The following is a 16,239-nucleotide window of genomic DNA, read 5'->3' as shown; positions in this document are numbered from 1 at the left end:
ACTTATTTTGTAAGATCGGTGAATAGTGACATAACCGCAAAGGTGGAAAGGAATATTAACGGCATCTCTTTTTAAATAACGCTATTTAAAAAGCAAAGGAAATATGTTAACCGTAATATTTGTTCGCAGTTTTAGCAACTGTTTAATTTTCTAACTACAGTTCTACATGATCTGCATTCATGTGTTCAGTTCCTTAAAAAATGCATGTTACTTTCATTTGCGTCATTTTTTCTCCGAAACAATGATTTGTGTTGAAGTGTACATTTACATCGTTAAAAATTTGTTTTAATCATGGCACCACATCCTAAAATGTTTAAGATTGTCATATATTCTGCATTAAAGAAAGAAAAATTATTTACACGTATGGCGTAACAACTTAACTTGCTAGAACTGTTGTGAATTTTATTTTCAAGATTTAAGATTAATAGAGATTAATGACTTTAAATAACTGAGACTTTAAATCAATAAATTGAGACTATTATCAAAATCATCATTTTAGCGAACTTACTATCTGACAACATTAATAGGTATAATAGTTCGCCATCGCCAAAGTTCCATGATGGTTGCTTCGGTGTATGCCATTTGGAGATGGTCACTATACGTAGGCATGCGTTCTCGAGAGATTACCTCGTCAATTTCAAACTGAACTTTCTTTTGTACGTCTGGGTAGCCTGCCATAGTCAGTAACAACCAGTCCAGTGTCGTACGAACGGTTTCACTTCCCCCACCGAAAAATGCTCCAACAACATCGATCAGAACTGGCCCTGTTATAAAAATAGAATAACATCCAACACATAATGCAAATCCACAAGAACTAAAATACTTGTATAAAATTCTATTCCAAAAGCTTTAACAGCACACGTGTTTGTTTAATATTTGATTTCAATTTATAATTTATTTAATAAATTTATAAATCAATTGTTATAAGAAGTCTACAAAATAAGGAAAAAAGATAAACATGAACTTAAATGAAACTGCTTAAATAACTATTTAACATCAGATAAAAATTAGGACATAGAATAAAAAAAAACCTTAATTGGCATCAAGGGTTTTAAGAAAGCGTCAAAATGTTACTTCTAAACTCAGAGCATTAGCGATCATTATACAGATGGTACTCGTAACTAATGAAATGCATATAAGAAATGCTCTTTTACAGTGCACCTAAAAGATCGTTAACATCTAACAAAAGATAATTCAAATCCATTAATTTATACATTACATGAAGTTAATAGGATATGAAATAATCATTCCATTCTTGCCTTCCAAATTTAAAATAAAAACAGAATAAAAATCATATTAACTTTATTCAGTGTACACTAAAACATACATATTTTTCTCAAACTACAAATATCTTTCAAATTATTCTAAAACGAAGCGGCATATGCCGCAGATACATCTGAGCGTAAGAGCCTTTCCTTCATTTCCAACTAAATTGAAAATGCTGATTAAAATATACTTATTGAAAGAAAATATAATTTTTTCCTAAAAGTCAATTATATTCATAAAAATTAATTTGATAAATTAAAATTTAGGTTATGTTTTCTTTCTTCAAAAACAAAATCAATTTAATATTACTTTATTTGACATTTTATTTCAGGTAGCGCTTTCATATTATTACTTCCTTGTACGAAGTAAAGGAAGTACTGTAATCACGAAAAATTCCGTGTATCATATTTCAACGAAAGTATCCATTTTTACGGCTAGCGAATGCAATTTAATGATGTTTTGGCGTGACATGTGTACGTAAGGACAGAATAAAGGACTCTTTTTCCCCAAACGAATTAGAAAACTGATTACAATGGATTCAAAAGAGATTTTTTTTTTCGTGGCATCTGTGCGCACGTCTTGTACGTATGTACGTATGTATTTCGCATAACTCAAAAAACGAGTAGCCTCAGAACGTTGAAAATTTGTATACAGGACTGCTATTATATATAGTTGTGCACCTCCTTTTTCATTTGCAATCGGCCACACCAAACGTGTATATATAGAGAGAGATTCACAAGAAAAGGAGAGGTAGAAATTAGCTAAAGCCGTAAAGTACATCTGAACTATTTGAACTACTTAATTCCTGATATTACATGTAAAACAAAATTAAAATAACAAAATCTAACTTAAAGCAATAAATTGTACGCCAAAGAACTTACTTATTATACTAAAAAAATTAGAAAAACCTATACAACAAAATCAAACTTGGTACGCGAAAAAAACCTTTACAATTTACATAATACTGAGAAATTTTACACGTAGAAACATGGTCCATCTTCTCTGTTCAAGGCTTCAAACAGAACTTACCAAAGGAAAAGTGAATCCCCTCAACCGAGTTGATGACCCACAAAAACAAAACAGGCACGTTTCGTCGAACTCATCCAACTCAGTTACGTAGTTAGAATTAGGTAGTTCAAATGTTCTTTACGGCTTTAGCTAATTTTTACCTTTCCTTTTCTTATCAATCTTTTTTAAAATTTGCAGCTCAACGCACAATTTTTGACCAACTAGGTCTCCCATTTTGATGATTTACTACTTTCTACTTATATATATATATATATATACCCACTCTGTTACTCGGCTCAGTGAACTCATTTTTTTTATTCTTATATGATGGTAAATTTCGCCTTTTTTGCTTTTGAATTATGCTGTTCAAACTTTCCGTTTAAGGTTTTTATGGCTTTATTTAATCTACATGCAATAGTTGCAGAATTATCACGAATTTAAATATTGTCTAAGTGTGGCTAAGCCTAATTTTTGCTTACTATAGCAGCTATATTTGTTTACATTTTGAAACTTAGCAGAATAGTGAATTCAGTTTCTGCACCTTCAGTGCTTTTTTTCCGAGTGGGACGGAAATTAAAAAAATCTGCCTTGTTGTCTGCTGGCCAAATTGCTTGTTTTTGCGTAGAAACTCTAATTTTAATTGTAAAAATTGTTTCTTTGATTGTTTTCACTGTATTTGGTGTTTTATTTTTTTCTATATTTATCAATTTTTAATGAAGATATTTTGAGGTTACGGAATTAATTGAATGAGAAATATATCTCTAATGAATATACGTTTAAATAAAATGCATCAAAAAGTGAGTATAATTTAATATTCCGTACAAGGAAGTTATGTGGTGTATACTACATCAGATTTTTTTAAATTTGGCTTTCTGATAAGGAGACGAAAACCAATAATTTAAACAAAAATGATGCAAATGCTTAAAATGTCGTATCATAATTAATCTGGTTTAGATAAAAAGTCTTATATGTTCGAACAAAACTACTTAAGGAAAATATAAAAATATTAAAGAAAGGCTACATTTCAAATTGTCTTTCAGGCCATTTTAAATGCTTTATTTCAGCTGCCCAAGTTAATTTAAGGAATAAAATGATATATACTCACTGCAGAATGTTGGATCATTTCGCTTACGAATTTCTATTAAATAGCCGTCAATAAAGTCTCGAATATCTGATTCATTTAACGTTTTTTCGTGCTCTGCTACTTCTTCACTGAAAGAAAGAAAATAGTAAGATAAAAGTGTGCATTCTTTATATCCTATAGCTAAAGTTTCAAAGTACTCTAATAGTCTATTATTTGACAATATGCGCATAGTAGTATTAATGGAAGAAGGTATGAAATTGTCAGAGATAAATACGATACTTTCGCCTTACACATGTAAAATTAGTGATAACTGAAGATCTACTGAAATAAAAGTCAAGATATTCATTGAATCCCTCTCATAAACAGATATTGTAATAATTATAGTTCATGACAGTTCCACTGTGAAACTATTTTTGTTGCAAAATCGCTTGTTTTCTTCCTGTAATTTTCTGAACATTTTTAAAAGCATCGTAAGGAAAACTCTAGCAATTACTCAATAATGGGCAATCACACCAATCCCATTGAGTAAAGAAATTTTAAAAATTTATTTTTACTTAATATTAGATGAATACTGTTTTTCAAAATTTTATGTATATAGTTTAGCAAGAAAATTGAAAATGCTGTTTTCTCGGTAGATCCAACCCGAATAAACTGACATAACTTGGAGAGGTGGGTTATATGAACAAATACATTTGTGTTACAACATTTCTATTAAATCTCATAAACTGTTTACGAATTTCCGGGAAATAAAGAATAATAAAATGCATGTTAGCAGATGTCATTCTTTACTAACAGGTTCAGGTTCAGGTGGAAATGTAGTAGGACACCCAATGATTCTTTACTAACAGAAAGCACTGGTGGGAAATTGACAGTTTTTTGTCGTCAGTATTATTAATGCTAATTTCATACAGTTAATACGAAAGATTTCAAGAGCCCTGAGATCGGTTGCTCACATCTGCCATTGCATGACGGATAATTATGAATCCCTGTATTGTCTCTATTATTTTACAAAATGGATCCAATGCACGCTATTAACAGAAGATCTCTGTCCGACGTAGTTATGTTATGAAAGGATCATTCTGCTCGTGTATTTTCCCACGATCATTGATAAAAGTTTCCTAGAGGAAAACCCGAATTCTTACGAAATGGAATTAGATAACATTAATGTCGCTAAGTCTGATATTTCCATGGCGAAGCAAAAAAACGATGAAGAGAAATTTTATAGATGAGGAAGACGATCACTTTCAGCTAAACGAAAATAGGGCGCAAAGCACCATTTTAAGGAAAACACATGAAAATACGTCGTCGAGATACTATGGATGTGTGGAATACCCCCATGAGAATTGCTGAAGAAACCCTGTGGACTCCCCACCTTCCCGTGAAAAGCCATTTACATCCCTTGATAAGTACCAAGAAATAAAGTCGGCTTCTGCACATGATAGAAAGAAGGAATAAATTCCCCAAGCGGTCTGCACAAGCAAATATGAGATTCCCCAAGCAAATATGAGATCCATTCCATTGTTTCCCAGCAAAGATGTCGTTTACAAGAACCCTGACAAAAGAAGAATGAAACTTATTTCTAATTTTCCCTGTCCTCGAAAGAAAGTTAGTTTGCGTTAAGAAGAAGGACAAGCAATTTAGCATAATTTGTCTGTAGAAAACTAATGAACCAGATAGAATATTATACGAAAACTTTGTTGAACGGGTTTCCTTGTCATAAATTTAAACATTTCTCCAGAAATTCGAAGCAAACACCCAAGATGCTTCCTGCATTTTTCTCTAGGCTGGGCTCACAGATACAGAGCATAAGATTACTCCATGAAGAAGTTGATGTTCTAAATATCGTGATCAAAATGTACCAACCAAGAAAGAACAACGTGATATGTTTTGGCTGCGGACGAACTGGATACAAGATATAATTCGCCTAGAAAGCAAGCAAGAACACTTGACCTAAACCTATGAACTCTTCAAATAATACTATTTAAATCGGACACACAGTAATATCTAAATAATGTCCTTTGTTTCTGAAATTCTAAACTAAAATTTTCAGGAATATACTTCATCAAATAAACATTAATTCCCAAGAGCTTCTGAATGCAGAAAAATGTCGCCAACAGAAACTTTGTTCTGCATGCACAGGAGAACATCAATTACGAATCGATCATTGATTTTCTGAAAGATAGAGGATATCGCAGGTTCCTTTCAGAAACTTCTAAACAGTGCCAAAAAAACCAAACGTTCTTGGAGGAACTACAGTTTGCACGAATAAAATTTCTTGAAACAGATGATAGAAAATAGAAGTGTTTAAATTAATGAAAGATAGTTTGTCCCCTAACGTTTATGCGGACGTAGCCTAACTCTGGGTTCACACAAGATATTTGCCTCTATCTTCATCGACCTTGGATTTTTTCGCAGAGAGTAATGAATTTTCCTCTTTATTAGGTTCCTAACTCGGGATTCTCTCAGGCTACTGGAAAACGATAATTTAAAAGCGAAAATCCAGAATAAACTGTCTGGTGTTAAAGCATAAAAATACTGAAATAGATAATATACATTTACAAGGTCAGTCAAAAAGAAATGCATTGTAGCTCCATAATGGTAAGCATTACATAAAAGAAATTTTGGATACAAGATTTTGTCTTTTACCGCCTAATATGCGCTTAATTTTATTTCTTTTTGTTGCAAATAAGATTGCCGTGGATGATCAACCTGCTACCCAATGTGCAGTGATCGAATTTTGAAACAATTCCGGGAATAATTCAACAACACCAATTTACAGTAAGCTGTTGTTAATCTATGAAGACGACGCAATGAATTGCAGTAATCTGTGTTAATGGCTTCAGAAGTTTCAGGATGATGACCGAAATACTTAGGACAGCTGTGGTTAGTCAGATCGTCAACCGTCACAACCGATGAAAACGCATCATTCACTGTGGAACTCACCTAAAATGACAAATGCTTCACTATGCAGATCATGAAGCATGTAGGTCTGGCAAAAAAATCTTTTTTAAAGCTAATTCAACGATTAGGGTACAAAAGAATTCGCTTTCGCTGGTTTCTAAAGCTCTTGAAAAAAGAAGGAAGAACATGTGGGATGGTGATCTTCAAAGTTTTCTTGGGATTATCCAGAATGTTCACAATGAGTCACTAGGCGGGATGAAACCTAGTTGTTTCATTTGAATCCTGAAGCAGTCGATAGAATGGACGCACACTCGTTTCATGTAAACAAGTATGGTTGCAGTGCTGTAAAGCAAATTAATTGATCATGTATGATGAAAGACATTTTCAAAGGACTGAAGGACCATTGCTTCTGCCTACAACATTCCATTTCTCTACTTCTTAATATTACTGAGTTAATGCACGTTACTTTTTGACTGACTTTTATAGAATATGGTTGTACGGTACTTTCATTGAAAACAAAAATAGCTATAAGACTGCATCACGAAATGCACTCCAGAAGATACTAAATGTTTTTATTATTATAGATGTATGAATCTTTCATGTTGTGCTCCTGTATTGTACCATAGACAGTGTAACGTGACAAATATGAAATACATTCTCAGCTTTACGCGAAGTGCATAATTCTCACGCATACCAGAATGATCTTCATGCTTTTTTCACCTGTTCATAGTCTGTTTTACCAGCTTAAGAGTGTTATTACTTCTTTTTACTATTCACTTGCACTTCATGTTCGTGTATTTGAGATACCATTCAGCATATATCATCTTCGGCTGACATTATTCGCAAGGATAATTTTCGATAGAATTGAATCTTCAGGTACTTCGACGTTGCATTTTTTCGAATGACAAACTTTAAGTAAACTTTAAGCAGGGTAGTTGAATATTAAAATCCATGTTACCAGACGTCACCCTTAGGTAAGAGAGCGAAAGAAGATGTAACGTCGGCTATTTTCGGCCTTCGCCGTTAAGTTTTCGGACTTCACCATTAAGGTTTCAGCCTTCGTCTTAGTAACGCCGATTTCCTTCATCTAGCATGAAATATTTTATGTGTGCCAAAACAGTTAATATGCATATAAAATATAGTTCTCTTATTAACAGTGGTAGAAATGCTATAAGATTGCATGCAGATAGTATCCTAAGGGATGCTGAATAGTTCTGTTAGGATTGTATACATTTTTATGATGTGGTCCTGTTGTGCCGTAGATAATAAAATGAGAAAAGTATAATTACATTCTAGGTCTTTCCTTTGTGTATTACAGCTTAAAATCAAAAGGTAAAGCTTGCAGTAACATGTTCATTAACGAACATGTTTTTCTCTAACGACTCTTATCTCTCGATTAAATTTATATAAGTTTCCATCTATCCTGTAGATTAGGCGTCATCTCAGCCTTATAAAAAATTTTTGCAATTATAATTACAATTACTGATGAAATTTCTGCAAGATTTGCAATAAGTTTTAATCTATATATTTTAAGTTCGTACAGACTTTCCATTAATAAGTTTTAGTTTGTGTTCTCACGCTACTAATCGTCTGTAATACCAAAGACGGAAAGATTTTAAGTCAATCCAAAACTTAATTATAAATAGAAATGAATTGCAGTCATACGTTACAAGATTACATTGATAAAATGAATATGATCATGCAGAAGCATTGAATTGACGACTACCAATAAAAATAAATACTAAAACCTACAAAAACTAGAATCATTGTTATCATTGAAAATGAAAAATCATTAAAACTTAAAACTCTAAGAACCGGTTCCAAGGAATGCTGTTGCTAATTTTATTAATCTTTGAGACAAATGAAAATTGTATCCCGTATTTTAAATACGTACTTAGAATTATAAGTAAAATACATACCCGATATACTCCTTCAGCATCATATTTAATTTAGAAAGTCCACTTGTACCTCCCAGATGCAAGAAATTTAAGACTTTTGCTAATCCTGGAAAGAAAAGCTGCCATATTACTTGTCCAGCCTGTTTCGAGGTTTCACTTACAACATAGTCCAACATTTTACGTCTTGGATCATCAAACGGCAAGCGCTTTCCAAAAACTAAAGTAGCTATATTGTTGGACATGCTCGGAGACAAAAGAGGCTTCATTTCTATTGGTTTTCCTTCAGATTTTTCAATGTGATCTGTTAAGTCGATGATTTCTTCCTAATAACAAATAAACAAAGTTTTAAATGTTCGTTTTAATCTTTTCGCTGTATTCCAAAATTATTGTGTTCAATTATTAAACCTCACGCTTAAGATAATATAATAAAACGACTAATTATCGAAAGAAAGAAAGAAAGCGGTTAATTATTTTGAGGAATGGATTACAAGGACTTTAAAAACAATAATTTTTATGAGCTAAAGAATCTTGTAACTTCAAATAAAATAAAAAGCAGAGCGCTAAGGAAAATCAAAAATTATGTTTTAAGATTATAATCCTTTCGGAATCAACTGATCAATCTGGATGAGTACGAAAATATGAAAGAATGATATGAAAAATATGTATGATAATAATATAAAAATTTCGAAGAAACGAGTTCAGTTTAAAACTCAGTATTTGTTTCCAGTGGTGGGCCCAAACCGTCCGCAGACGTTGGCCGCTACTAAGGCCAGAAGCTGTGATCACTTTATTCTGGAGGCACCTAATAAGTGGGCCACCTTACAAATACAAACATGCCTTCTCCAGGATTCTCCAGGAGCATAACTATTGTTATCCACAGCAGCGTCTCCCAAATAGTGTTCCGCGAAATACTGATGTTTTGCAAACAGTTACTAAGTGTTCTGCGAAACATTATAAAATTGAGGTTAGAAAACAACGAAACCTTGTCTACTTTTATGTATTTAACATAATTTTAAACAAATTTTAGAAACAAAATGATTTAAATCGTTTGTATAATAAATTTTTTAACATAGCAAGATAGCAGATGGTTTACATTGGAAACAAATCTGTGCTAAGAAGTAAATAATTCTATTGTCCTTTTTTTATTTTATCTTCTTTTTGAAATTGATAAGCAGATATAAAAATTTTACTAATACTAACCAATAAGTGCAATATTTTATCATTAAAAACTCTTCTTTTAAAAAAGTGAATATACTGGGGTTTTTAGTTATGAAGGAGATATACCAAAATATTCTGGATTTCTTCGTTAGAAGAGCAGGACTTTCACTATTTTACCTTACATAGTTTTTCAAATGAATAAGGTTAAAAAATAGGCGTAAAGTTTGCAGTGAAATAAATGAATCAATATTTACATACCTTGCAGTCTTTTTTGTTTTGTTTGCTTAATTTCTTTTATACATCGTTCCAAACTTATTATAGTATTTGAATAGGACATGTGGCAACGATTAGATAATTCTTCAAATGATATAAATTTTGTGCACTCTGAGTTATAATATGAACGAAATATAACGCTTTTAAGTGAACCTAGCGCCAGAGTGTCGCTATGGTAAAAAAATGCAGTGAATTTTAAAGAGTGCATTTATTCTATTGTGGTTTATGCGTTATTTACGAAGTAGATTTAATTCAATCCAATAAGTTTAAATGAAATTCAAGAAAAAATGCGTATAATTTAATGTTCCGTACAAGGAAGTCATGTGGTGTACACATCAGATTTTTTTATTTTGAAGATAATAAAATCTACATTTTCATTTGTTTGACTTTGTTTCTCATATTTAGAAACACATCACAATATAAACATTATTTTCTCTAATAATCTGATGTTGCTTTGCTTTAAACCTAATCTAATAAAATATTAATAAATTTCAAAATCTTGAAACAGAAGGAAATCTAGATATTTCTTACGAAATGTGTGTTAAAAAAATACAGCTAAAACAAATTTGATTATATTCGTTGCCCGAGTGATTTTGTTTCTTTAAAATGTCTCTGATGATTTGTTCTTGCACAAGTTTAAAGAATTAAGAAAAAGGAAAAAATTGTTATTAACTCTTATTAGTTCTTCCATGCGAGGTTTCCCGAAGCCTAAATCTCTCAGCATTTGCATTGAAAATCGTCTTTGTTCTTTCCATGGAAGACCGTTGATTGCATCAGTCACTATTTGGAAAAAAATTATGTTGAATTTTTAAAAAAATTAAGTACAATCTCAATAAAAAAGACATAAACTATAATGAATATTTCTCTTCGAATATTTTAATTAGCAAAACTTAAATCTAAGAAATATTACGAAATTTTATATCAGATAAAATTTATTATAAACAAACACTTTGGACCCCAAATTCATGAGAAATGAAATTACATTGAAGTATATTTACGCAGTTCCCTCGGATCTGAGTTAAAACAGTTTGAATGTAAATCTAATTCCCATTTTACGGCATTTATTTTGACTTAAAACAGATTATATTGCGCTTTTTTTAAATGTAGACGTTTCCGTTTGAATTAATACGAAAAACAAGAGAAGCCAAAGCATTCTTAAAATTTATTTTTAATACGAAAGAGCCACTAATTATCAAAAGCTCTAGTACAGTTTTGATTTTAAAAATTTACATATTGTAAATTAAAATACTTAAAATAGAAACTATGTAAGACGGCTACGTAGCAAATTATCCATCTTTTTTTTTTTTTTTTTTTTTTTTTTTTTTTTTTTTTTTTTTCCAAAGTCAATAAAAACTTATTCTTCCGATTAGCCAAGTTATAATCTTTTACTTCAATTACATTCTGATGAACAGACTTAAAACTGATAATGAATGAGAAAATGTGGTGAAAACATTTTGCTAAATATAATAGAATTTTATTTATAAAAGTATTATATGAAGCCTACATCATTCGGAATAAAGTAGCAACGAATAAGATCTTGTTAATAAACATCCATAAAAGGCATACTGTTTTTGCATAGCTTTTCTGAATTACTGACATACTACTTCATGAAAAGTAATTTAATTAAGAAATGTATTTAATAATCGAATTAAACTTGTTGTTAACAGGGACGCAAATGATTATTCTAAACCGATTATTAAAAGTTTATTCTCAATCGAATTATTCTAACGAGCATATGACAATTTTTGTTAATTATATTAAAAAAAAAAAAAAAAAAAAAAAAAAAAGACAGAGAGAGAGAGAAACGCAAATATTTGGAGGATTCTATTTGTATAGAAACTTAGTTCAGTATCTTCAGACACTACTAAAGTGACAAGCGAGTTATCACTTTAGCATGAAACAGAATAACAACGTTTTATAAAGGTCGAAATAATCTTTTTATTAATCTTATTATTTATTTTATTATATTATTAAGTCCAAAGAGGCTTTGGACCCGAAGGACTATTGTTTTCTTTTTGCGATTTTGCGTTGAATCATTATAAACGTCCGTTTCACTTTTCAAACTGCTGCCACCAAATGTTAAAGTCCTGCATTATATTTGAATGTTGGTGTTGGTATATTTAATTATGGCAAAGCACACTAGGGCTATCTACCTAAGGGGAGGGATGCCTTTCGTGGAGGACTTTCTAAGGGAAACTGGCTCGTATACACGTTACACATGGGGAAAACCACTAAAACGCCCATGCAGCCAACCCGTTCGCGGGATTCGAACCTCGGACCGAACTACCAGTGTTCAGCGTCTTTACCGCTCGGCCGCTGGTGGGCTTGCATTATATTTGAAGAAATTAAATAACGAAAAATCTGCATAAATGTATGTCTACGAATTTTTTATTAACAAACTCAAGGATTTCAAAGCGAGTAATGGCAACACTACCGGGGAAAAGAAAAAAAAAAAAAAAAAAATTATCTCCAGCGCGCGGAACTGTGTATCGGAAATTCTAAAGATATGCTCATTTTAAAATTATTTTGCGACATTGCTATTGAACTGAATTTTATGGTTTAAGTGCAGAGAACATGATATTTAATAAATAAAGGTAGCACACAAAACGTTGTGCTACCTTTAAAAAAAAACGCCCCTTTGGACGTAATTTAAAATCTGAAACCTTTCAGATTTTTTTTTATTTATTTATTATTTTTCTTATTATATTATCTCATTTTTATTAATGAAATTTAGCAAAACGTTAGTGAAATTTAGTGCTACAGAAGAAAATTCAGCCACTTTCGTATGATTTAAAATAACATAAACTGGAACTTTAAATTAAAGTAACGTTGTTTGAGACGACACACATAGTTGTTTACTTAAGATGGCTCAAGTAATTGACGGAGCACTTTTAAAATCGGCTGGTAAGATGGTTAAAGTCGGAATAAACTTTCTCAAAGGAAGATGCGAGTTGACTCAAACTGGCAGCAGTGTTGCCAAAAGCGCTCTATTAAACATTCAAACCCTGGGCTTAAATATGCTACAACTAATTTACATTCTGCTGAGGACTACAGAAAGAAGTTGTCGTAAAACTTCAAATCATAATAAACGGTTAATTAGCATAAAGCAGTATATTTCTATCCACCAGAATCTAAACAAATTGGAAACTAAGGTTATTTTTAAAATTCTAATATAAGTTAGCTTGTGCACTACAAAAACTCATTTAAGCTCTTACAAATAAATTCACATTCTAAAAAGCTCAATTTAAATTTATATTTTCGAATCCCTCAGGCTTTGTCTCATATCTCTTTCCATGAATTTAGAAAGAAAAGTAGTTTACTAGAAAATACGAAATATACGATGTGCACGCACAATAACTTTTCGCAATTCACGTTTTCTCTCTTTACGTTTATTTCACCAAACTCTTAAGCTTTCCGTTGGATAAAACAATAAGCACAAATTGAAGTATTTCAGCAATTACCTGTTAATCGAATTCCTACATGAATAGAATCAATAGATACACCAGATCTTAACTAGAATTTCAAATTCATAAGCCTTAAAGTTTTACATCATGCAGTATTCTTATATTTTTTCTTTTCTGTTTATATCTTATATTATGTATTCAAATTCGTAAAAATTATAGTTCATAGTTTCTAAGAAATCTCTGATTTCATTAATGTAAAGATAATTTTGCACATGAGTGTCATTATCGCTTTTACTATATATACATATATATATATATTTCAATTTTCGCATTTCAAATTCAAAATTTTGAATCAGTTAATAATATACTCAAACTATAACTTATCTTTACTTTTCATTCAGCGTGAACTGAATTTAGACTCCCGCGTTTGCTAATCATGAAAAGCAGGGTATCGTTAAACTCATTAACTTAACTTATATTCATTTAACTTTATCAGCGGTGACTGGAGAGCCTGACTTTAAAAACGCACATTCACAATATGCTAGCTTTTAATTTTCATTTGCATTACATACTATCAACAACACATTTTGCCTTTATTTTCCGAATTAATTTAACCGAATTTTCCGATAACCTGCTCTGCTCATGCCAGGAGATTCTTCGCATATCAGCTGCAATACAGCTTTTATGCCAACTCATATATTTTCTGATCCAGGCTTTCTCTCACCGACTCGTCATTCTTTCCTTTTAAGTATCAAACTATTTCTCTAGTTTACTCGATTAAAAAAACTGCATTTGAATTTAAATGCTTTTCCTTCTGGTGGACTAGATAGTGAATGCATAATTTTTAAACCACCTTAAAATCGATCTTTCTCATAAAAAAAAAAACTTTGTTTTGCATGAACCATATCTGAATTGCACGGTCTCTCGTCCACTAGTTTCTCAGTTTTTTCCAACTTAAATTCTTCTGAACACTTTGCAACAAAAAAACAGTCTATCGAGAGGTGTAATCAAATTCGTGACAAAAACTAAATCAGAAGACGTTTTACTGGTGGTATCGTGCTTAACTTATCCTAATGTATAGGCGAGTTCATTAACACAGTTAGTTATCCCAGCGTTGGCGGTCATTTCTCGAATAAGTGAGGGTAGTTTTAAATATGTCTCTATTTCCCCGCTCTACTATATTTAACTGTGGTAATTCTGGGATTTGGGATTATTCAGTTATGGCAAAGCACACGAGGGCTATCTGCCTAAAGGGAGGGGTGCCTTCGTGGAGGACTTTCTAAGGGAAACTGACTAGTATACACGTTACACATCGGGAAAACCACAAAAACGCAAAAGCAGCCAGCCCGTTCGCGGGATTCTAACCTCGCACCGAACTACCAGTGTTCAGCATCTTTACCGCTCGGCCGCTGGTGGGCTTAACTGTAGTCAATAAGAGACCATTTTAAAATGCTTAATATGCGGAGCCTTACACATTTCCTCAAGAATCTGATCTACGAGTTACTTGGAGTTGCAAATTTATTTTTAAAAATATGTGCAACAATTATCGCGGACTCTGAAGGAAATTATTTCTATCGACTTCGAGAAATGATCAACAAGCACTAACAAATATCGGTTTTTATTTTTTCTCACTTTATTGGTAAACAGATTAATTCCTAAGATTCCGTTAGCAAATGTGACTTCTGTGTTATTTCAGTACCCGGCAGAGCTGTAATTGATAAAAAATATTGAAAAAATATTTTTTATATAGATTGAAAAAATATATATTCAATATTTATGATAAAAAAATATATAATTGAAAAAATATTTTTTTTTGGAATACAGACTTAACGATAGCCGCTGGTCGGTTTATATGGTAATAGGTTTCTTGCCATATTAAACACGAAATTTCTGAACGGCCAGTAGCACCGCTAATGTTTCTTTCTCGGTAGCAGTGTTACTTCTCTGAACTGGAATAAGTGTTTTGCTAAAATATTTTATCGGCTATCTGTCTTGCCTAAGCACGGCTCTTACTGAGATATTAGATACATTTTCGGCGATTTCTAATTTGATGTCCCCTTCAGGAAATTTCAAGATGGGGCCGCTTGCGTTAATGCAACTTTAACTTTTCAAAAGCCGTGATCGCTTCCGCCAATGAAGCGAATCTAGCCGTTTTCTTTTTTATATTTAGCAAGAACTCTGCTATGTGAGCAAAAATGAATATTCTATAATATGAGCACAAATCCTAAAAAATGCCAGTCATGTTAGGTGGCGGAAAATTTTTCATAGCTGTAATCTTTGAATTATTTGTTTCTATTCCCTGCTTAGATATCTTATACCCCAGGTACCAAAGTTCTTTGGCCGTTGGATTTACATTTTACCACAGTAACTTTTATACCTGCTTCCTTTAGAAGCCGAAAAACTTCGAACCGATCTTCAGTAGCCTCATCAATTGTATTACTTGTGGCTGCTATATCACCTAAGAATATGAATGTTAATTTACCAAGTACAGACCTTAAAATTATGTCCTTTGCTGTTAAAATGTAGTGAAGACTCCGCATGGGACAAACGACGATCTAAACAAGGCATAAACCTATGATTTAGCAATAAATGTAGATTTCGGCCTGCTCTTCGGTTTCACACAGATCTGGAAATATCTAGACTTGAGATCAAGATGAGTCATATATTATGTAGATTTAATTTTCCGTATTATTTCATTAGTTATTTGTAAGCAGTAAACCGGATATTTTATTATAGTCTTCAGTTTTCTGTAATTGATAGCGAATTGGCAAGCTTTAAAATCGGTGGAAATTTTCTTTTTCTGCATAATACTATGGGGCTCTGTAGTACGCAAACTGCTGAAAACTACAATACGTCTTTAGATTTCAAAGGACTAAACCTAAACTTAAAGGCGGACAGCAACTGATTGCACGCTCGCGTGAAGTATAGTGGCAAGAGGCTCTGTCCCCGTCTAACTCTGTTCTTGGTGAAAGGCCACAACTTAAATACTTACGCTTTAGAAAGTACAATTTGCATAAACAATTTAACGCGTTTATTCTGGCTGGAAGTGGAAAATAAAAGAGGACAGTAAAGTTTTAAAACAAAATAAACGCTAGTCAAACTTAAGATCCCTACTATTTTTCTATTTCCAAATGCAAACCATTGAGCATAACAAAATTAAATTTAAAAAAATGTTTCCTGTTTAAATTTCTTTGAAAAAGTCATGAAATAAAAAATTATTAATAAATAGACATATGAAATAAAGCCC

The 16,239-nt window shown here is 32.0% G+C and overlaps 1 protein-coding gene across 1 annotated transcript in view; it reads right to left on the bottom strand.

Annotated features, from left to right (window-relative positions):
• LOC146999081 (cytochrome P450 18a1-like) overlaps positions 1-16,239 on the bottom strand; it is a 45,575-nt gene that overhangs the window by 5,979 nt on the left and 23,357 nt on the right. Inside the window, exons 3-6 of the mRNA XM_085814525.1 lie at positions 10,262-10,368; positions 8,179-8,480; positions 3,380-3,486; positions 509-764 (exon numbers count right to left, since the gene is read on the bottom strand). Of these exons, the coding sequence (XP_085670651.1) occupies positions 509-764; positions 3,380-3,486; positions 8,179-8,480; positions 10,262-10,368 (772 nt within the window). The remainder of the gene's footprint in view (positions 1-508; positions 765-3,379; positions 3,487-8,178; positions 8,481-10,261; positions 10,369-16,239) is intronic.

Source organism: Stegodyphus dumicola, chromosome 1, assembly GCF_044657685.1.
Source record: "Stegodyphus dumicola isolate Sdum_Otavi_A_Nest chromosome 1, ASM4465768v1".
NCBI lineage: Eukaryota > Metazoa > Arthropoda > Arachnida > Araneae > Eresidae > Stegodyphus > Stegodyphus dumicola.
The sequence above is the reverse complement of the archived record's forward strand: the minus strand, read 5'-3'. Positions and strand labels throughout refer to the sequence as shown.